At 33.6% G+C, this 25,233-nt stretch overlaps 1 protein-coding gene across 1 annotated transcript in view; it reads right to left on the minus strand.

Annotated features, from left to right (window-relative positions):
* Positions 1–893: 893 nt before the first annotated feature.
* The window catches only part of LOC145268654 (heparan sulfate 2-O-sulfotransferase 1-like), a 303,656-nt gene continuing 279,316 nt past the window's right edge, over positions 894–25,233 (minus strand). The window contains exons 6-8 of the mRNA XM_080124139.1: positions 5,912–6,009; positions 2,658–2,815; positions 894–1,496 (exon numbers count right to left, since the gene is read on the minus strand). Coding sequence (XP_079980265.1) covers positions 1,276–1,496; positions 2,658–2,815; positions 5,912–6,009 — 477 coding nt within the window. The 3' untranslated portion in view covers positions 894–1,275. The remainder of the gene's footprint in view (positions 1,497–2,657; positions 2,816–5,911; positions 6,010–25,233) is intronic.

Raw genomic sequence — 25,233 nt, forward strand, 5'->3', positions numbered from 1 at the left:
ATAATATTAGAAAAAATTTTCAATAGTTTTTAATTATATTACGTTTATTTGCCAAATGTGTCGTACAAGATGGTAGGTGGTGATGTCCCTAATTTTCAAGAGAAATATCTCTTCTTCAGAGGAGAAAATAAATAAGAAACATACACAAGGCTTTTCTTTGTCTTTTCTTAATTTTTGAGATGAGGATTAGTTATTTGTATTATTTGGATTTATCGGACTACTGTTCTCATCTTGAGTGTTATTTTCACGTTTCGGTCAATTTAACCTCCGACCTTCTTCAGGTGTATTTCTTCTCCGGGAGGGGGGGAGGAAATAAAGAGAAACATGTACAATTGTTCGGCAAAGCTATCCTTTGTCTGTTTTATTTTTTTATTTATATTCTTTTCTTCTAATATTGAAGAAGAGGTATTACTCTTAGAAATCAGGGACATCAACACCTACCTTCCTGTACGTATGTTGGTAAATAAATGTAATACAATTGAAAATTATTGAAAATTCCTTCTGATATTGTCATTTTTCTTTTATATGCTAACTAGTGGCCACGGTGTTCCCTACAAACTGCATTGAAATAGCCTTCAAACACAACTCCTTCACATTGGAAGAGAAGTTGCAGTTATTTTTAATTTTGTTACACCCTAACATAACACGTTGTAAAATAACGGCAACTAAAAAATTGTGCATTTCAACGTACTTAAAGAAATAAACAGTAAGATGGTCAACATCTTAAAAATTGGAATATAGACTTTTGTTATTCATATATATATATTCATATATATATATATATATATGGGTATGTATGCTTCGTAAATGTTTTCTTACATCATAATTTGATGTGTGTAGAATGTATCCAGCATTTCGGCAACAGAATTGAAATTCCTGTATTGCATTAAATGTTCTTTTTTTTTCATGTTTTCCATTCTTATCTGCCACGTAAACGACAACCGTTGCGATATGTTTCGCGTTACATGCTCATCTACGCATGCATAACGTAAATCCATATTTCTGCATGTGTGTGTATGATGCCTTCGCATTTTTTTTTTCTTTATAACTATCATTTAATGATAAAAACCAAGGTCTTTATTAAAAAAATTTTTTCGTATGTGTATCGGCCATCTTTGTAACCCCCCCCCTAAAAAAAACAAACATTTTTCCTGTTTTTTCTTAACTCTTGCCAAAATTCTGCGTCCATTTTGGAAGCGATGCCTTTTTGCGCCAAGTCTGCATAAAGAGCCAGCTCCGCTTCGGGTGTTGGCGCCGTCGGCTGCGGCGCTTACGTCACTTTGGTCGTATTTTCTCAAAAACAAATTGATAACCCTTTTCGACGTACTCGCCCTCGACGAGATCAAAGGTCCGTTGTTTGATGAAATGGAACTGCTCGACGGCAAATTCGTAGAACTCCTGCTCCATTTTCCAGATCTTCGACTGCTGGATCTTTTGCAACGTTGATTCCTTCGGGGGAATTTTGTTGGAGGTTTTCCGTAAGTGGGACTTTCGACCTGAAAAGAGGAAAGAAAAATATTATTGACCATTATTTTATTTTTATTTTTAAATTCATGCAATCAATGAAAATATATGGCATAATCACGTTGGCACACTGGTTTTTGTTAGATCACCAAAGTTAAGCAACGCTGAGCCTCGTCCTTAGTGTTAGAGTCTGTCCTTGTTTATGGTGCTACAACCTGGACATTCACCAAAAGATTGGAAAGAAAACTAGATGGCACAGATGCACTGGTCCACAACTCTATCCTTGTCACAGACTATTTGCCCAGATGGGCATCAAGACAGTTCCTCACCCTCCTTAGAGTCCAGACCTTGCTCCCTGTGACTTTTGGTTATTCCCTAAATTCAAGAAAAATCTTAGAAGCTGTCGTTATGAGAGAATTAAGGGGAGGAGAAAGAGGCTGTAATGACAGTTATTGACATGCTCAGACATTTTTTTTTTTTTCAAGAAAAGTATAGGACAAGTGTTTCCCCTATTAGCAAAAACAATTGACAGCTGATTGGCTCTTCTGTAAACTGCTAGGAGATAGCAATGTGACTATGGGTCAGGTTCTGGACTAGTATCAAAAAAAAAAAAGAGGAAAAGAAAAAAGGAAACAGGAAAAAAAAAACGAAAAAGAAAAAAAGAAACGCAAAAGAAAAAAAGGAAAAAAAAAAACGAAGAAAAAAGAAACGAAAAAGTAAAAACGAAAAAGAAAAACACGGAAAAGAAAAAAAACGAAATAGAACAAAAAACGAAAACGAAAAAAAAAAGAAAACGAAAAAAAAAAGAAACGAAAAAAAGAAACGAAAAAAAAAGAAAATGAATAAAAAGAAAAAATGAAAAGAAAAAAAGGAAAAAGAAAAAAAAACGAAAAGAAAAAAAGGAAAAAAAAAACGAAAAGAAAAAAAGGAAAAAGAAAAAAACGAAAAGAAAAAAAGGAAAAAGAAAAAAAACGAAAAGAAAAAGGGAAAATGGAAAAAAAGAAACGAAAAAAAAAGAAACGAAAAAAAAAAGAAACGAAAAAAAAAGAAAATGAATAAAAAGGAAAAATGAAAAGAAAAAAACGAAAAAGAAAAAAGGGAAAATGGAAAAAACAGAAACAAAAAAAAAAAAAAAAGGAAAAATAAAAAACATAGCGAACGAGAATTTGCAAATTAGGAAAAAATGTTCATACCTGAGTTATAAAGGTCCACAGCTCCTTTGAAAAAGCGAGGTAACGTAGCTTCCAGGATTGCAATGAAATCCCCTAATTCTTCCGTGATGCCGACTACAAGATAATTGTGAACGAGATTGTATTTGGCTTGTTCCAATGCCCAGCGGTATCCTGGCATCCTAAGAACAGATAAAAAGAGAAAGAGAGAATAAAATGGAAGTAAATAAATTTTCACCCGGCCATAAAACAAGGAGTGGAAGAAGGCAAGAAAGTTTTTCAAAATGAAAACAGTAGTTCGAAAAATGCAAATAATATGAATTATCAACCCTCATCTAAAAAAAAAAAAAAGAAAATATAATTGTCTACTTCCAACTTCAAAGTAAAATAGATTGATCGAAATGGACCAATGTTTTCCCTCAAAGAAACTGATCAATTGTTTGTTTTTTTTATTTCTGATTTCTTTGGTATCTTGCATTTTTCTGAAGAGTCCATAGTTGAAAGATGGATACTTGATTTACTACTTTTGGTTATTAAGTTTGTCTCAAGATCAACGTGTAGTATCTGTTCTGATGCTACACTAGCAGTGTCAGAAATTTCGTGTAAACTATTGAATAATTCCACCCGCTATCTTTCGAAGCTTATAACTCCTCGAAAAATGAAATTCAAGCCCTAATTTTTTTTTCAATTAAAGGAGCAAGGACCAAAGTTTCATTAAAAAAAAAAAAAAACAATGTGTTTCTTTTTTTTTTTTTTTTTAAAGGTTTAAACTTCGGACTTTACAGGTGAATTTCTAAAAAAACACTACTTTTTTTTTGTTTTAAATTTGAATATATTATTCATTGATCTTTTATCTTGTATTTTTGATATATAAAACTTTGGTACATAAATTATTTACTTTTTAATAGACATTTGAAAATCCGGGGGGGGGGATTTAAAAAAAAAAAAACGTTTGTCTAAAATATTATATTCGGTTTATTGGAAAGAGCATAAAGTTTCACATTGACCCTGAAAATATCGTAAAAATAGAATCAATAGAAAAATTTTGATAGATTTTTAAAGTTTAAAAATTGAAAAATACTGAACGTGTAACATTCAATTAATTTCATTACTATTTTTTAAAAAATATTTCTATTACTTTTTATTCAACTTTAATAGTTTATTTTGGAAGTATAATCCATAAAGAAAATAAATAACCCACCTTTAAAGGAGAAATTACGAGTTTTTTTTTTATATTTTATTCGCAGTTTCGTGTTAGGGGTGTCAAAAATTCCTACAAAAATTCTGATACACCTAATGCTACACTTAAGGTAATTTGTCCCAGTCAATGGAGGGGAAACCCTCTATACTGAGACAATTATTATTTTTGGTCCCAACCAGAGTGCTCCTTTTGCCCTTCTTACGGGAAGCTGGTTTAAACCCCCCCCCCCCATTAAAAACGACCTTATTGTCACATGTTGCTTCCCCACGAAAGCCAACAAATGCTAATACTACTAAATAGAAAAAAGGGTTTTAATATGAATATCAATACACAAAAAATTCAAGTTTATAGGAGCATATATATATATATCAATACACAAAAAATTCAAATTCATAGGAGCATATGTATATATGTACATATATATATATATATATCAATACACAAAAAATTCAAATTTATAGGAGTATATGTATATATGTACATATATATATATCAGAAGAAATAATTAATAAAACATGTTAAAAACACTTTCAGAAGAGTTAAAACATACTTCATTTTAAAAAAAGGAAACACAAATTAAATGGATTGTCCTTAATCCGCAGAGTTTCAAAAGAAATACTTTCCTTCTCATCAGAGGGTAGGAATTAGCAAAATGTGGAATCGGATTTTACTTGCAAAGTATTTAATGAAACTAGAAGTAAGCCCTAGAGCTTGCTCGGTAAAAGAGAAAAAAAATAGTGAAGCAGAGGGAATGAGGGGAAAAAAGAAAAATGATTTCACGTGAATGGATGGTCGAGTGAGGAGTAGAATATCCAATAACGATAAAATCCAAGAAAAGTTGGTTAAAGTTATAAATCCACATGTAAAAATCCAAAGGAATCATATATATATATATATATATATATATATGTATATATATATATATATATATATATATATATATATATATATACATAGATAGATAGATAGATAGATGGATATATGCATGCATACCAGTTTGAACATTGTCTCTTGGGTTTCGTCCATTTTAAAGGACTTCAACATTCTACAATTCCAAGATGATTTTTGTTTGATTTGCATAAATCTTGTTTACATTTTCACCAAATGTAGATATATTCTATCTATGTAACCAAAGAAGGCAACAAAAAAATATGATGAGGCTGGATCTCTAAATAGATCGCAACTGAAACATGTTTGCACATATGTAACTGTTGTAGTGGGACCCACTCATTTACATATGTGGATAATATTACACATAAATAGCAAGACTCGGTTAGTCTGAGTGTGTGTTAACCAGAAGCCACCGAAGGCCGAGCCGAGAGCAGATATGTTCTCCAGCCAAGACTCTCTTACCTGACAACCATTATGTAAATATACTGTAAATATACTTTTCCTAATACACTTCTTATTGATCTACCTTTGTTTGTTGAGTCTTCATTTGTATTACCTTATACGTTATTTGGTTCAACCTGCAAACATAACAGTTGGCGACGGAGATGAACGTCAAACATAACAGTAACCAATCATCATTATAAACCAAAAGTTTACTTTCACCATGACTAATGTTTCTGCAAAATTTAACATTAAACATTGTCTCTTGGGTTTCGTCCATTTTAAAGGACTTCAACATTCTACAATTCCAAGATGTTTTTAGTTCGATTTGTATAACTCTCGTTAACATTTTCACCAAATGTAGACATATTCTATCTATGTAACCAAAGAAAGCAAACGCTCATCAACAAAAAAATATGATGAGGCCGAATCTCTAAATGAATCGCAACTGAAACATGTTTGCACATATGTAACCAATCATCATTATAAACCAAAAGTTTACTTTGACCATGACTAATGTTTCTGCAAAATTTACAAAAAAAAAAGAAAAAAAAAAGTGCTTAAAAAAAAAAAAAAAAAAAAAAAAAAAAAAAAACAATTCGGGACCTTAATCAAATTTATATTTTGTGCTCTAGTAACTACTAATCAAAATTTGGTGTGGATTTATAAGAATTCAGATAAACGAGAATGTGAGTTGTGTTTATTTATTATTATATCTTAATGATATCGGAAGGGGTCAACTAACCAGCATTCAGCAGCGTGGCCGCAGAAAAAGGGAATCTGCATCCAGAGATTTGACGGATCACAGTCTTCGCCATTCTCTTCTACACAATCGTCAAATGTCTGCAACGAAAAAAAGAAACAGTAAATTAACACTGATAATTTTATATATATATATATTTTTTTTTTTTACAAGGGTGTCACCACTTATCAAGGCCCAGAGGCCACTCGAGGATAAGGGTTAATAGGTATACATTAGTCATTGTGATTTTAGCATAGTAAACAGTGGGAATTTTGAAACTTGGATTACTTAGGGGGACGATTCAATTAGAACTTGTTCACATTGGACTTTTTCTATTTTTTTTTTTTTTTCATAGGTATCAACTCATTATCAAGGCCAAGAGGCCACTCAAGGTAAGGGTTAAAGAGTGTACAGTAGAAATTGGACAATATAATAATCATTAGTAATGAAAATTTGTTAAATTTGATAACTTATATGGAACGGCTCATCAAGAACTTATTTACGTTAGACTTGAAGACAACCATATTGTAGTCAGCCGGAAAGCAGGAAAACGGAAGACAATTCCACAGGCGTGCAGTTCTAATAAAAAACCTTTGTTCATGGAATCTACGTTTAGGTTTAGGCACAGATAAAGAGTGGGGGGAATTATATACATACATATGCAAATATATACATAAATAAAAACATACACACACACACACAAGCATACGTAGCCGGCGTTGCCCGGTATTAAAAAAAAAAGAAAGTAAAAAAAAGAAAGAAAAAGAAACTGAGACATATGCATGCGAGTCTTATGTTTTTTTTTCTAAACAGTTCATTTCTTGTTAGTTAAAAAATACTCGAGCTAAGATTGAAACCAAAACCTAAACACAGTGAGTCAAGTACGATAACCACTAGGCCAGCTTGAGACGATTTTTAAAGTGTTTTCAAACCTACTTATTCTTAGCATAAGGAAGCTGTCATGTGAATGATTCGGACATGCAGTAGCGAAACAGTTGATAACCACTAGGCCAGCTTGACACGATTTTAAAAAGTGTTTTCAAAGTAAGTATTGAAAAACAGGTAAAAAATCTGATGACCACTTTAGTTTAAGTGCCAATTTTTCATTTTTGACCGCTTAGCAGCCCGTTTTTTCCAGATGAAAACCAATTAAAATGTTTTCCACGTGTCTGAATACTCTATATATCATTTTCAATATCAAATTTAAAGCCTATAGATCAAACATTAGTTGAGTATATAGGTTGAGAAGCGCCGTCTTTCTCACAAACTGACCTTAAACTATATCCAGTGGTGAGGCCCCAGCTTGCGGGCTTTGGGGAGTGTGGAGCCACCCTTTAATTGCCATTGCTCCCAGGTCCACTCTGACCCGGAGTGATAGTACCTGTTAGGGTCCCAACTATGGGTTAAATAGAAACCAACTTGAAAACAACAAAATATTCTATTAAAAAAAATTTTCAAAATATTTGGCTTCGACATTAAATAATCTAAAAAGGGTTGATATGCCGTAAAACAAAAACAACCAACCAACCAACTCTCACACACACACATTTTTATAGATATATAGATTACTAGCAGTTCAGACCAGCTTTGCTCGGGCCCTATGTACTGTTCATAACTTCATGTGCATATATATATATATATATATATATATAGATAGATATATATATATATATATATATTAAAAAGTTTGACTCAGGTCCAGGTAACCTACACCTAAAATTTCAAGTGTTCAGACCCAAAATTGGCGGAGGAGTCTGGTAGAGTCTACAAAAGTCAACTATATAAACTTTGACCTCTTGGCAGCCAAATTCTCGCCAAAAAACTGATTAAAAAGTTTGCTGTATGTCTGAATACCCTTTATGTAAAATTTCAAACGTTTAGACCCAAAATTGGCTGAATAGTTTGCTAGAAACCGTAAAGGTCAAATTTTTTGTACTTTGACCCCTTGGCAGTCAAATTTTCAGCCAAAAACCAATTAAAAAGCTTTCCCTATGTCTGAATACACTTTGTGTAAAACTTCAAATGTTTAGACCAAAAATTGGCTGAGTAATTTGGTAGAGACCGCAGAGGTCAAATTTTTTTGAACTATGAACCCAATTTTGGCCCATTTACATTTATTGTTTTGGGCTCAAATCAAATTAAAAGGTTTGATCCTTGTCAACATCTAAAAGTTTAAGTGTTTAGAGCCAAAATTGGCGGAGGAGTTTGGAAGAGTTTTCAAGGGTCAAATCGTTGAACTTTGCCCCCTTGGCAGCCAAATGTTTGGCCGAAAACCTATTAAAAGGATTTTACCAAATCTCAATACCCCTTATGTCAAATCTTGAGTCTGTAGACTGAAAATTGACAGTGTTTAGTAGGGGTACACAAACAGACAATTTCACTTTATATATATATATATATATATATATATATATATATATATATACTAGCGAGGGGTACCCGGCGTTGCCTGGGTGTTTGGAGGTGTGTGTGGAAACTCCGGGGGTGGGAAGGGGGGAGGGTCAAAATAATAAAAAAGTAAGTATGAGGATCGAACCCGAACCTTTGAGGCAAAGTTGTAAATTAAAGTCTGAAGAAGAAGAAGAAGAAAAAAAAACAACCTGCGACGTTAACCATTGTTCCACCGCGACATGCTAACGGAAACACGTTTGAATTTATTTAATTACTTGGATTTAGCAGGTGCGCGTTTTAATGAGTTAATGAGGTCAAGTTTGACTGCGGGATTTCATTTACTGCTGAACGTTCCCCCCCCCCCAATATGTTATAAGAAAAAGACTAACCCACATGCGGCGAGTGACAAATGTTGAATATTTATCCCGAAATCGAGCAAATTAAATAGACAGGCGAGCTTCGTTGTTAACTGTGAGATATTACGATTTATATGTGATATAAAAAGTTTTAAAAAGTTGTGTAGTGAGCAACCGCTTCTCTGAAAAAAGCCTTTTGTAGACACAGAAAAAGCGAACACTCATACATACATAAAATCCCCGAAACAGTGTTTCATGGTAAGCAACTCATGATCACTTGAAAAATAAATTATTGGTATTATAGTAAATTCGAGAGCGAGTTGGAGTGATTGCAGGTGATTAAATGACTTACTGACTAGATGGTTTTCTAACGAATGATAAAAAATATTTTTTTGGTATAGATTTAAAGGTTAAAAACTTCAAAGAATATATATATATATATATATATATATATATATATATATATATATATATATATATATAAATTTTTTTTTTCTTCTTTTTTTGGAGGGAATTAGACCTGGAGTCTAAAGATCAGAATTTATTATAATGTACTAGTAAATGTATTAATACTATTAAAAAAAAAAAAAAAAAAAAAAGAACAGCGCTCATTGTAATGTAGATATATAATAAGCTCAATAGATATCCTAGAACTATTTTAATATTGAGTAAAATGATTCATAATTGTGAAACTTGTTTTGTTTCTTTTCCTTTTGAAACTAATTTTTAATTCAAAATTATTAATCGTTTTATTCAATATATATATATATATATATATATATATATATATATATATATATATATATATATATATATTTTATTTATTTATTTGTAGTCATTGACATACAGTCCTGTTTCGTTATATCACAACTTATTAGTGCCGCTAGACTAGCTCCTCTCCCAAGCCGAGGATTGAACCTAGAACCATCACGTTGACAGTCAGCAGTTTTACCGATCGACTCACGGGAGCGGCGCCCGTAAATTACCTCGCCAAATGTCTATTTAAACAAACATTTGTCCACCACTTTTACAGTGCTCTAACTGCTTGTTTACACACACACACACACACACACATACACACACACACACACACACACACACACACACACACACACATACACACATACACACACACACACACACATACACATACACATATCCACAAAACCTTTAATAGATGTCTAAAATATGTGTTCCTTTTATCAACGTCGTTATTTTATTTTTAAGCTCCGTCGATCGGCACCTTCTGTTCAAGATGGAGGGGGGGGGGTATAATTTTCGTCTGCTATTGTTGTGGGTGGACCATTGCCATCCGGTGATGATAGGCAACAAAGACAACATCAAGGGCCACACCCATCCCCACACATTCCACAGACGCACACATGAGCCCTCTCTGTCTTGACACGTTCGTTTGTATTAAGTGCACCCAAGCGCTTCAATCATATCGACCCACAGATGGGTGGTACAAGTACCCACTTTTGAATCTGGGGTGCGTCTATACACGAGGGTCATTCCAAAAATAACGCATCCTCATTTTTTTTTACAAAAAAAAAAAAAAAAAAAATGTTGAAGAGTTATGAAGACGGGAACGGTACCATTAAAACGAGCAATCTTTTCTATTCAAGAATTTATATTTCTACATGGCCACAATCATTCTCTATGCATTTTTTTTTTTTGTCAGGAATTCGATCACCCACCTCTGCTACTGACGCACGCTTATGACATGAGTTGCTTTCTTAGAGTCTCACACCGTCAATATCTGCAACAGATATATGAAACTTTCAGTCAAGTTCTGTCATCATAACAATGCAATTCAGTCTCCTCTGATTCATTTGGGCGGAATAGAAAATAGGGGCCATTACTTTGGAAACTACCCTTGTAGCTATAAAGTGTTAGCTCTAGAAAGAGTCTCTTTATTTCTGGACAAAAACGCAACGATTCAGCCGTTTTGCTCTCCAGAGAGGGGGGGGGGCTGCCAAACTCTGCATTGCATATAAACAAGAGTCGGCCATTTTAACAAGATTTTCAAATAGCTGAAATAGTGAAAAGAAAAAAAATAAGAAATCTTGTTAAAATGGCCGCGTTATCGTCGGACAGACGAGCACCTGGTGTTGATTTACCAGGACTGGCATAAGGTCATCGAAGAGTCAGTGTAAACACACAAAAGGGCTAGGTTCGCGGTCGCACGGGGATACGTTCAGATGTTTACATTTTTATGTCGACACTAAACAGAAGAACAACCGACTCATGTAACAATCTCCCCCCCCCTTCCTCCTCGGTTTTATTTTCCACGTAGTTACTTCAGCTTTCTCATTGAGATAGACGCACGCACACAATACACGCACGTGTGTGTGTGTGTGTGTGTGTGTGTGTGTGTGTGTGTGTGTGTGTGTGTGTGTGTATATATATATATATATATATATATATATATATATATATATATATATATATATATATATATATATATATATATATATATATATATATATATATATATATATAGAAGGTCGGGTTCGGTGAGAATGTTCCCAGCTGGACAAATCAGTAACGAGATTTCAAAAGACTATAAACAAAATTAGATGAGAAATACCTTGAGAAAGGGAGAAAAGGAAAGAGAGAGAAAGAGGAAGAAGAGAAAATGAGAGAAAGAAAGAAAATGAAAGGAAGAAGAGAAAGACAGAAAATGAGAGAGAGGAGGCGAGATAAATGGAGACAAAAGAAAAGGAAAGAAAAAGAGAAAGAAAACGAGAAAAAGGAAAGAAAAACAGAAAGAAAAGGAAAAAGAAAGAGAAAGAAACGAAAAAAAGAAAAGGAAAGAAAAACGAAAAAAAGAGGGAAAGGAAAGAAAAAGAAAGGGAGAGAGAGAGAATGGAAGAAAAAGAGGAGGAAAGAAAAAAGAGAGAAGGAAAGAAAGGAAAGAATGAAAAAGAAAGAAAAAGAGAAAGAAAACGAGAAAAAGAAGAGGAAAGAAAAGAGAAAAAGGAAAGAAAAAAGAAAAGAAAAAAGAACAGGAAAGAAAAGGGGAAAGGAAAGAAAAAGAGGGAAAGGAAAGAAAAAGAGGGAAAGGAAAGAAAAAGAGAGAAAAGGAAAGAAAAAAGAGAGAAAAGGAAAGAAAAAAGAGAGAAAAGGAAAGAAAGAAAAAGAGAAAAGGAGAGAAAGAACAAGAAGAGGAAAGAAAAGAGAAAAAGGAAAGAAAAAAGAAAAAAGAACAGGAAAGAAAAGGGAAAAGGAAAGAAAAAAGAGAGAAAAGGAAAGAAAAAAGAGAGAAAAGGAAAGAAAAAAGAGAGAAAAGGAAAGAAAAAAGAGAGAAAACGAAAGAAAAAAGAGAGAAAAGGAAAGAAAGAGAGAAAAGGAGAGAAAAGGAAAGAAAGAGAGAAAAGGAGAGAAAGAAAAAGAGAAAAGGAAAGAAAAAGAAAGAAAAAGGAAAGAAAAAGAGAAAAGGAGAGAAAGAACAAGAAAAGGAAAGAGAGAAAGAGAAAGAAAACGAAAAAAAATGGGCAGACAAAACAGAAGGAAAGAAAAAAAAAAAGGAAAAGGGAAATTTGGGTGGAAATAAGCTTCCATAAATCCCAATAGTCTTCACACTCATCAAGTGGAGGTCTAGTTAGTGCTTTTCCTTCTAAGTCCTGCCATCCTCCTTGACTCTTCACAACCATTTTGTTTACCACCACCTTTTCGGGAGAGGGACATAAGATTTTTTGCAGTTTCAGTTTCATTATTTCATCTTTTGAACCAGTTTCGTTGCTGGCAATCTTATCAATCTTATCAATCTTATCGATCTTTCGAGTGAAATTAAATCAAGTGACGTTAAATCTTCAAAGATGGCGTAAGAAAATGAAAAAAAAAAATTGCAACTTCTCTCCCAATTTTCGAATTTTGATATTGATAAGTACTTTTTCTTCTGATGAATTAAGGGCGAAATAAATTTAATAGTTGACATGATAATTACATGAATGATTCTGCGCTACGAAACAGGTGCTGTCAAGAGTTGCGCATGTCAACGTACTTAATGAAATAAACGGTAAGATGGTCAACACCCTGAAATTTGGAATACAGAACTTTTGCCATTTATTTGTTATATATATATATATATATATATATATATATATATATATATATATATATATATATATATATATATATATATATATATTACATACACGATGGCTACTAGTGATGGCTGAGAATGCAGTTAGGAGATTCGAAGTTCCTATCCGTCGCGGTTACCACCTGACGAAGGCCAGAGGAATAGTTGGCCGAAACGTTGTGAATAAACAAAACCAATAAAAGATAAAAAACAACAACTAATAAAGATGAGAATAATAGTCCGAAATAAAAAATAAATTAATATATATATATATATATATATATATATATATATATATATATATATATATATATATATATATATATATTAATTTATTTTTATTTCGGACTATTATTCTCATCTTTATTAGTTGTTGTTTTTTTTGCCATTTATTTGTTATATATATATATATATATATATATATATATATATATATATATATATACACACAAAACTGTACAGAAGGTCAGAAAAACATCGGTACCGTCGGTTGCAAGCCTAACATAAGTGGGACCAGTTAATGGAAAATAATTCTAGGCTCTTGTCAGCCATACTGTTTTCTCTGGCTGACGAAAGCCTAACATTTATCATTAACTGTTAACTGTCTCCCCCCCCCTTATGTTAGTTAGGCTTGAGACCGACGGTACCAATGTTTTTTTCTGGCCTTCTGTACATTTTTAAATAAATAAATATTAAGCTGTTATATTGAAATTTTTTCTTTATAATCGAACACTTTTGGGGAAATAATTCCATCAAAGTGTCAGGTAGATTTTGGATTGACAGCGAATAGTAGTGACCTTTACTTCCGTTATAAACCTTATTTGGTTGATAACGCATGCATATCTATCTATGTATCTATAAAAGTGAAAGTATTTGTCTGTCTGTGTGTCTGTGTGCATTTCCCTACGCAATAACTCTGTCGATTTTCCGTCTACAGACTCGAAATTTGATATACAGGGTACTGAGATTTAGGAAAATCTATGTGATCGGTTTTCGCCCAGAAATTTGGCGATTAAGGGGTCAAAGTTCAACGATTTGACCTTTGAGAACTTTACCAAACGACTCCGACAATTTTCGGTCTAAACACTTGGAATTTTAGATATAGGTTCAGTGGACATGGATCTAACTTAATAACTTCATTTGAGCCCAAAACAATAAATTTTAAGGGGTCATAATAGGTCAAAGTTTAAAAAATTTACCAATTTTTTTTTTTTTTTTTTGCTCAACATACATCTCCAAATTACCCGGGCAACGCCGGGCACCCATGCTAGTATATATATATATATATATATATATATATATATATATATATATATATATATATATATATATTCCAAAATCTACCTCTGATGATTATAATAATAATAACTAGCTAAACCCACGGAAATTCCACGCTAGTTAAACATTTTTTAAACAAATAAAATCAATAAAAAAATTAAAAAACAAATAACGACGAATTTAAAACAATTTTTTTTATAATCTTTTTAAAGCTAAACAGAATTGATTTTTAAAAAATTTCGATTTTTTTAAATGAAAATTTAACCCACAACACATTGTTTATTTTATTTTCTGAATAATTTTTTTATATAAATTATAAAGGAACAGAAAATTTTCATAAAATTTTAACCATAAAATAGTATAATCTTTGAAAAACCTAAATTTTAAAAATAGGTTCCTTGGACATGGATCTAACTTAATAACTTGATTTGAGCCCAAAAAACAATAAATGTTAAGGGGGTGATAATAGGGGTTAGTTGAAAAAATTGACCGCTTCTTTTTTTGCTCAACATACACCTCCAAACACCCGGCCAACGCCGGGCTGAAATGCTGGTATATCAATAAATTTACCACTTTTTGGAGGCAATTTTATAAGTTCCAAAACTGAGCGACTATTGATCAGAATTTAACAAATGAAGACTCGTTGGAAAGGTAATGACCTGAATTGTGTAGTGAACTATGTGACATTTGTTGCACATAAAGGGTATCATCCAGAACCTATTTTTGACACTTTTTTTTACAGATATAAAATGTTTCAATCATAGCCATTGTTTTCCTAGTTTTGAATATGAATTACAAAAATCTGATATTTGCCCCAAACCTCTGGCCTTGATGGGAGGGGAGAATAGAACTTGCTCTATGATTTCAAATGATCTCAAATAACAGTAATGAGGGGGACTTGATTCGAAATATTTCTCATATATTATATCTCCTCTCTGGTTTTTATACATAAAGTAAATTTCACAGTGTATAAGGATTATTTGATACTGGAGATATTCATAATCGTACCCTATTTCCAAAATAGGAGAGATATAACATATGAGAAATATTTGGAATCAAGTCTCCCCTTGCTGTTATTTCAGATCATTTGAAACCATAGCAGGAAGTTTCAGTCTCCCCTCCATCAAAGCCAGAGGATTTGGGGAAATATTATATATATATATATATATATATATATATATATATATATATATATAATTCTATGTAAACTGAATTAAAGGAATAAATTATAAGATGGTCAACATTATGAATTTTGGAATATAAATAACTTTTTGTCATTGCTCTGTTATTAAATTGATATTCTTAAATAAGGATTGATATATATTATAGGAAAATATTTTTCTACAGAAATAATTATATATATATATATATATATATATATATATATATATGGTACAATACCGTTGTTATATAAACAATATATATAAGACGCTCCCCATTTGAGGAGTACCAAATTATTAAAAGGGAAAATTACTCCCAACTTGCATTTAGGTAAAAATGCATTTTTGTACAAATTGAATTCATTCAAAACGTATCGCAAAAACAAATAAATAACGTCTACGTAAATATATCCAAACAGTCGTGCGAGATGGTCCAGTGGTAGGTGTTTATGTTTCTTACCATGGAGTCCCGATTTCGAATTTCGCTAGATTCAGCCACTCTGGTGAATCGTAGACGATGAAACATGTGTCAGTGGATACTTATATTTTAAAAACAACAATTATATATATATATATATATATATATATATATATATATATATATATATATATATATATATATATATATACTGCATTAACAAAACCAAGACTTCAAATAAGAATTGATAGCAACAAAAAGTGTATTTCATTGTTAGTTACAATTGTTTCAAGACTAATTGGACAAATTCAAACATTATGTCGTTTGAAAATTTTCACATAACCAGCCTCTCTTCAGACTTATATATATATATGTGGCAGTAGAGTTTAGTTTCCTAGAAGTACATCCAATGAAACAACATGTGTCTACAAAAAAGTGCTCAATGAGTAAGCAGAGCAGGTATATTAAATTTATTTATGGCTACACATGTGCATACATGCTTCTGTAATCACCCATTACTGGAGAGATTACGTTTTCAGGCCAAGAATTACCCTTGAAAAAAAAAAAAAGTTTTCAAGAGTTATTCTTGGCCTGAAGACGTAATCTCCTCAGTAACGGGTGATTACAGAAACATGTATGCACATATGTAGCCATCAATGTTTGTATAAATAAATTTAATATATATATTTCTCTAGAAATATATTTTCTTATATATCAATCCTTATTTAAGAAGCTTGATGTAATAACAGAGCAATATAGAGAATAAATGACAAAAAGTTATATTCCAAAATTGATGATGCTGACCATCTTATAATTTATTCCTTTAATTTAGTTGACTTATACAGATACTGTCAAGAATTGTATAAGTCAACTGAATTAAAGGAATAAATTATAAGATGGTCTGAATTAAAGGAATAAATTATAAGATGGTCAACATCATGAATTTTGGAATATAACTTTTTGCCATTTATTCTTTGTCTGTCTCTCTCTATATATATACACACACACTTATGCCTATGCATGCACCTAACAAGTATATCGTGAAACCAAATGATATGGATTAATGTGCTTTAGTATTATTCGGATCTGAACCAAATTGCGGTTGACGTGGAGAAGGGTGTGTCCGTCGTCCCGATCGACCATCTTATCCAAAGAGCCCCTCAACCCACCCCGGCGAAAACTCATCATAAAGTCAATCCGTTTTCGAGTACTAACACAGAGAGACACCTGCGTTTAGTCCCCCCCCCCCGCCTCAGCACACACACACCTCTTCTCCGAAAGAGAGAGAGAGAGAGAGAGAGAGAGAGAGAGGGAGAAAAAAAGGGAAAAGGAAAGACAGTAGTACAAAACAAAAAATAATTAAAAAAAAAAAAAACGAACTAAAACTTAACAGACTCTGGCTACCCAAGTTCGGTAAAATACGAGGCTTGGGCGGTTGGAAATATGCTTGGGGCGACTTAGCGGAGGACGGGCTGGTGGGATTTTGAAAAGTGCTTAAGGATCAGTAAAAAACAAAAATCTAGATAGTTCGGAGGCATACTATACTACGAAACGAAATAACAAGGTAAACTTTATGAGATCATAAATGAAACAAACATCGCTTCTGCAACAGTTTATGGAGACCAATTTGCACGTCAGCTTGCTTCAGTTGTCAACCTTCCCTCTGACAAAAAAAAAAATAAAATAAAAAAAAAATAAATAAATAAAAGAGGCAGAACTGCCCAACTGTAAGTTAGGAGTTGTCATTTCAAATTTTTACACGCAACCCCACCCCTTTCATACCATCAAAAAGTTCAGCTTTAGGACATCAAATCTGTTGCCAAGCCTGCTGGAAAAATGGTGGGATCCTTCTATCGATCCAGTAGATATCTCACTGCTGATACAATTCTCTATCTATATAAGAGCAAGGTACGTCCAAGGATGGAGTACTGTTGCCACATCTGGGCAGGAGCTGCTAGAAAGGATTTCAAAATAGACTTCGTAGTCTCGTAGGAGGATGCCCTTTTCTCTTCCCTGCAACCTCTTTCTCACAGAAGAGATGTTGCGAGTCTGTCTCTGCTTTATCGTTATTTTCGTGGCAAGTGCTCGTCTGAGCTCCAATCTATGCCCTCCTCACCAAACTTTCACGAGAAACGCTCGTCTAGTCCAAAACACTAGCAATAATTCCCACCCCCACACATCCACTCTTTATCTGTGTCTAAACCTAAACGTAGATTCCATGAAAAAAGCTTCTTTCTTAGAACTGCACGCCTGTGGAATTGTCTTCCGTTTTCTTGCTTTCCAGCTGACTACAATATGGTTGTCTTCAAGTCCAATGTAAACAAGTTCTTGATGAGCCGTTCCACTTAAGTTAACAAATTTACCGAGTTTCCATTATTAACGATTACTATATTGTCCAATGGACTACTGTACATACTTTAACCCTTATCCTCGAGTGGCTTCTGGGCCTTTATAAGTGGTGATGCCTATGTAAAAAAAAAAAAAAAAAACTCTCTGCAGGGTAAATGTAGTGTTTTCAGAAAATCCTCTGACCTGAATCGGTCAGGTTAGGCCAGGTTTCACATTGCAAATCCTTTTTATCTGCATTTTTTTAATTTTAATTCTGAAATACATATTTACAAATATTAATTGCGCGCGAGCGCGGGTGAGAGGATAATTCTCAATTTCTATACTCAACTGTGTAGATCAATTCATTGATCTACACACTTGAAATTTGGTATATAGACAAGTGGAAAGCTTTTTAATCGGTTTTCATCCGTAAAAAAAAGGGCTGCTAAGGGGTCGAAATTAAAAAAAATTAGTATGTGTGGATTATCGGATATTTATTTATCAGTTTGTCAACTGTTTCACGCCTGTTTCACGACTGCGCATGCGCGAATCGTTCACATGACAGATTACTTGTATAAGTAGGTTTGAAAACACTTTCTAAAGATCATGTCAAGCTGGCCTAATAATCATTGTACCTGATTCACTGTTTTTAGGTTTTTGTTTCGATCTCAGCCCGAGTAATTTTGTTTGTTTGTTTTTTTACTTACAAGATGTGAACTGTTTAGAAACGCGAGTACTATGGGTTTTTTTTTTTTTTTCAGAACAGTTCAATTTTGTAATTAAAAAAAAATACTCGAGCTGAGATCAAAACCAAATCCTAAGGACAATGAATGAAGTACGATAACCATTAGGCCATCTTGACATGATCTTTAAAAAGTGTTTTCACGCCTACTTATTCTTAATATAAGGAATCTATAATGAGAACGATTCATGCAAGAACATTTGTAAAACAGCAAACAGATAAATATCCAATTACTCATTTTTTCAATTTTTGACTACTTAGCAGCCCTTTTTTCCGGATGAACACCGATTAAAAAGCTTTCCACTTGTCTGAATACCCTATATAACAAATTTCAATCCTGTAGAAGATATCTCACTACTGATGCAATTTTCTATCTATATAAAAGCCAAGTACGCCCAAGGATGGAATACTGCTGCCATATCTAGACAGGAGCTGCTAAAAACAGCCTATCCTGCCTTGACAGAGTACAAAATAGACTTCGTGGCTTAGTGGGGGATGCCCTTTTCTCTACCCTGCAACCTCTCGCCCACAGAAGAGACGTTGCGAGCCTATCCTTGTTTTATCGTTATTTCCATGACAGGTGCTCGTCTGAACTCCAATCTCTGGTCCCCCCTCTCGCCAATCTTTCACAAAAAAACACCCGTCTAGCTGAATCCACTGTGAAAAATTTTCCCCACTCTTTATCTATGCCTAAATCAAAACGTAGATTCCATGAACAAAGCTTCTTTCTGCACGCCTGTGGAACTCTGTTCCGTCTGCCTGCTTCCCACCTGAATACAACTTGGATGTCTTCAAGTCCAACGTTAACAAATCCTTAATGAATCGCCCCCTTAAGTAAACACTTCATCAAATCTCCACTGTACTTGCAATAACCCTTATCCCTGAGTGGCTTCCGGGCCTTGATTAGTGGTGACCACCGTATAAAAAAATAAAAAACGAAAACAAACAGACATATAGATGTTTATATATTAGATATAAAGTGTACGCGTTTTGAGCCGAACAAGGTGTGTGCTTAGCAGCGAAAGGGAAGGCCATTGTTATTTGCTACCATTCCGAAATCTACACGGCAGTCGCAACGATTTTCTTTTCCATTAATTAAATTTCCCTTTGATGATCGACCTCTCAACTACACAAATGGCGAGCGTGCCATTCACACAAAAGAACCCTAACGACGTCCTGATTCGATTCCAACCACCGTTATCAGATTTGACAATCCCATCCCACCCTGAACCGCAGAAACGATATAATATGTTTATCCCCAATAATCGTCCTAAACCAGAAAACTGATTGCGACCAACTGAAATGACATCGAAACAAAAAGTAAAAACCATTCAAAAATAGCAAATGAATAAATTAAATAAAAACTAAACCCGATGCACGTTTTAAAAAAAAAAAGTAATGCCCCCTGAATGGATTAGATGGGATTGCAAATTGCATTGTTATGATGGCTGAACTTATGCATTCATGACCTGAAAGTTTCATCTCTCTGTTGCAGCTATTAACGGTGTGAGACCCTAAGAAAGCAACCCCTGTCATGGACGTGCGTCAGAAACAAAGATGCGCTGTTGAATTCCTGGCAAATGTGCATTAAGAATGTTGATGACTATGTAGAAAAAAAAAATTTAATGAGCACAAAGGTCGCTCGTTTTAATGGTACCACTCCCGTCTTCGTAAGTCTTCAACTTTTTTTAGTTATTTTTTTTTTATTATTATTTTTTCTTTTTTAATAGGAGACTTTACTTTTTGGAAAGACCGTCGTATGACAAAGCACGCTCCGGCCATCATTCATCGCTGGCAAAAAGGCATTAAGAATGCTGGTGACTATGTAGAAAAAAAAAAATTAATGAGCACAAAGGTCGCTCGTTTTAATGGTACCACTCCTGTCTTCGTAAGGCTTCAACTTTTTTCAGTTAATTTTTTTTTTTTTTTTTTTTTTTTAATAGGAGACTTTACTTTTTGGAAAGACCGTCGTATGACAAAGCACGCTCCGGCCATCATTCATCGCTGGCAAAAAGGCATTAAGAATGCTGGTGACTATGTAGAAATCTAAATTTTGGAGCCCAAAGGGTCGCCTGTTTTAATGGTACCACTCTCGTTTTCATAGCTCTTCAACTTTTGTAATAACAAAAGATAGGAAGCTTTACCTTTGGAACGACTCGCGCGCGTGCGTTCCTGCGTATCCATTACTGAAAGTCTCTACTCGTCTTTCATTTATTGAAATGCGGAGTCTTGTTTAATCAGACGCAACTTTCTGGGTGACATGCGTGCTAATCGTAAACGTCCCCGTTTCGGAGAGGAAGGGGGGACGCTTAAAAAGTCCTCGCTCCTCAATAACTCCTCCATAATGTTTTACAACTTTATGCCGATGTTCGGGAGCGGGGATTGCACGGGGCCGGGGGGGAGGGGTCAAGTTTAAAATTTATTATCCGCCAATTTAAACAGCCCAATCGTCGATCTCTCTTCAACCCCCTTCTCCCCGTTAGGCCACTTCTACTTCTCTCTTGTTGGACTTTTAAAGGTATTGGCTTGTCCCCCGATCCTACTAATGCACCCCCAACACACCCACATGCACTTTGTTTTTGTTTTTTTTTGTTTTTTTTTATATTGCCGTTGGCGACATTGTCTTTTATGTGAAGTATTTTTTTGTGGATTTGTTTGTTTAACATATGAAATGTACGCGTTTTGTTAGCACGAATTTCGCCTTTTTTTTTTTTTTTTTTACAAGGTAGTCACCACTTATCAAGGCCCGGAAGCCACTCAGGGATAAGGGTTATTGTGTGCACAGTACGTTAGTATTGGATATTTGATAAAGTGTCTTACTTAAGGAGGTGGTTCATCAGGAATTTGTTCACATTGGACTTAAAGATATCCAGGTTGTAGTCAGGTGGGAAACAGGCAACCGGAAGAGAGTTCCACAGGCGTGCACTTCTAAGAAAGAAGCTTTGTTCATGGAATCTACGTTTTGATTTTGGTACGGATAAGGAGTGGGGAAAATTTTTTACAGTGGTTTCAGCTAGGCGAGTGTTTATCGTGAAAGATTGGCGAGGGGGGGGGGCAGAGATTGGAGTGTAAAAAAAAAAAGTGCGACGTTAACCATTGTCCCACCGCGAGATGCTAACGGAAACACGTTTGAATTTATTTAATTACTTGGATTTGGCAGGTGCCCATTTTAATGAGTTAATGAGGTCAAGTTTGACTGCGGGATAGTATTTACTGCTGAACGCCCCCCCCCCCAAGATGTTATAAGAAAAAGACTAACACACATGTGGCGAGCGACAAATGTTGAATATTTATCTTCCCGAAATCGAGCAAATTAAATAGACAGGCGAGCTTCGTTGTTAACTGTGAGATATTACGATTTATATGTGGTATAAAAAGTTTTAAAAAGTTGTGAAGCGACCGACCGCTTCTCTGAAAAAAGCCTTTTGTAGGCACACAGAAAAAGCGAACACACATACATACATACATACATTTTCGCTTTTATATTTATAGACTAGCAGGGCGTCCGGCATTGTCCGATCGTAAAATACGCTTAATATGATATTTTGATTAATGCAGATTTCGTATTTATTATTATATTGGACCCAATGACGATTTAAAAAAAAAAAAAAAAAAAAAAAAGAATGACTCATACGCCACCACCGAGAATCGAAACCAAAACATTTAGCTTACAATTTATTTTTGCCTTTGATGTTAATGACTGAGCTATGAAGACACGTTTGCTGCAAGGCTAAAAACTTAAACATGAACCAATACGTTATGTATGCATTCAACTTTTATCTGGCAACTTTCACTATTTTAATTTTCACACTTTTATACCGATTTTCCCGGGCTAAAACTCAAACAAAGTTTGGCATGGACTCAAATACCTTCTATATGACGTTTCATGTCTGTAGACCAAAAACTGGCAGAGGAGTTTGGTAGGCAAAATTTTTTAAACAAATATACGTATACATAAATAGAAAAAGGTTTGTGTTTACTGTACCATTTTTACGCAAATATTATGCAAGTATAAATCATGTAGAATATCTGCATGAATATAATTACACGTGATAGTTAACTAAAGATGATCATCCCGTGAGAAAAGCGAAAAAACTAATAGGGAATTAATTAAAATGAATGTTTAAAAGAATATGCAAATTAGCTAGATTTTTTTTTTTTTTTTTTTTTTTTTTTGCAGATGAATGCAATTCCACGGCCCATATATAACAAAGTTGTATTTTCTTTTTAATATCGAAACACAAAAAAAAAAAGAAAAACAAATTTATAGGAGTATAGATTAAAGTCTAGTCAACGTTGACCTCCATGAAGACCCCTTTTAAGGGTTTAGAAGGTATGAGAGTGTATTTGTTGCTTCTCTGAAGAAGAAAAAAAAAACAGAGAAAGGGGATTGTCCTTAAGCCCGTTCTCTCCCTTCTCCGAAACCCTTCATCTGTCACACCCAGCAGCAGATTGCAGACATGTGTGCCTTTTTGAATACAAGCAATGTCGGCATGAGGAAGGGGCGAGGATGAGGGAGGGAAGAGGCTGATAAACGAAAAAAAGAAAAATTTGGTTGAGATGTAACACATGTTCAGAGTGAAAGTTTTGTTTTTTCTTAAAAAGTTAGCATAGATGAGTTTAATTCCATCAATCGGTCTAGACGAGATGATGCTGAGTCACTGGTCAGTCAAGCTATGTTTAGAACTGATTTATTTATTTATTTTTCTTAAGTTCGATGTAAAGGTCAACGCAGGTGTGAAAGAGACCGCCAATAATGCCGAAGGAAATTAAGATATCGAACAATTAGAGTTTGTGATGGGACGTGCGCAAGGCAGTTAGCCAAAAACTATAGAAAAAAATGTAGAAAGAAAACTTTAAATATCGCTAAGAGCGAAATAACCCTTCCTTAAAATCTGTTCGCATGTCACCCAAATATTTAAATAAGATAGGTGAAATAAATAATTAGTGCCGTGTCGTAGTAGTGAACATATCCACAAATTATGAAAAACGATAGAGTAAAAAGAATTATTAATGAAAAGTTTTTAAATCAATTTAGCAAAAAATTTGAGTTTTGCTAAATTGATTTAAGATTTTCAAAGTCTCCAGAAAATAAATACTTTCCTTGTTATGATTCGAACACTCCGGTTTCCTTCCTTCCTTCCTCTCTCAATTATCTCCAGAAACAAAATTGTTCAAAAACTTTCAGCGAACGTCTCGGTATGTCTTTTCCACATAAAAAGAAGTTTTGTCTAGCTAAACTGATGAGACAAACATTGAAAGAGAGGAGATAAGCTACGTATCAAGGTACGTCACACACACACACAGTTTTTAAAATATAATTAAATATAATGAACATTTGGGGATCTCCCATAAACGAACTAACAAAATACGCGCGTATACAGACATTTTATTTATCATTGAAAACGGTTCAATATATTGAGCACTTATATCCGTTTCGTCAGGGATCATCGTGACAGTCTTCCGGTGGATGAAGATTCATTTGGGTTTCATAAAAAAAAGAAATGGATAATAAAAGACCCCCAGGAATAACGACAGATGTTTTTAGTAACGAAAAACGTTACATTTTTTTATGGCCGAAAACAACATCAAAAACTCATCATGCCTGACCCCCACCCCCAGGCCATCTTCATCATCATCATGATCTAATGAAGCAAAGGTGTCTGTTGCGCACTTGTAGGAGTTCATTGATCAAACACGACACCCTAAATCCTAAGTCTCTAATCAGTTGACCTGTGAGACTGCATGTCTGGCGGTAATTAGCAATTTGTCAGTGGAGATCGCTTTTGATTTTTAAGGAAATCATCGATCCAAACCAAATCGAATGGAATCGATTCGTCCGTCATGACGTCTACATTTTTCTTTCCTTCCTGCAAAACATTGTTATTTCTTGTAGCCGGCTTTCCGTTGTCAAGGAAAGACGAATAATGATTCATCGGACAAATCTTTCGACTTAAATGATGACCTGATGACCCGGAGTTTTCATTTTGTTCGTCCCTTTAAAAGTGGCGGGAAACGAAAAGAAAGGGGGGGGTGAATTAAGAAAAAGGTGTAAAGTAAGAACTAAAGAATAGATTCAAATAAAAATTGAAATAAAAACAAATGAAAGAAAAAAATAATAAAAAATGAAAAAATAATTAATGAAAAAATAATAAAATAATAATAAAAAAATAATGGAAAATAATGAAATAATTATTGAAAAATAATTAATGAAAAAAATAATGAAAAAAATAATTAATGAAAAATATAATGAAAAAATAATTAAAAAATTAATGAAAAAATAATTAATGAAAAAATAATTAATGAAAAAATAATTAATGAAAAAATAATGAAAAAATAATTAATGAAAAAAATAAATTATGAAAAAAATAATTAATGAAAAATAGCTAATGAAAGAAATAATTAATGAAAAATAATTAATGAAAAATAGCTAATGAAAGAAATAATTAATGAAAAATAATCAATGAAAAATAATCAATGAAAGAAAACGAAGTAATGAATGAAATAACAAACGAACGAATAAAAGAAATAACCAGAGAAAACAAGAACGAAAGAAAGAAAAGAA

This window comes from Euprymna scolopes, chromosome 44 (genome assembly GCF_053919585.1).
Source record: "Euprymna scolopes isolate OS-2025 chromosome 44, ASM5391958v1, whole genome shotgun sequence".
Classification (NCBI taxonomy): domain Eukaryota; kingdom Metazoa; phylum Mollusca; class Cephalopoda; order Sepiida; family Sepiolidae; genus Euprymna; species Euprymna scolopes.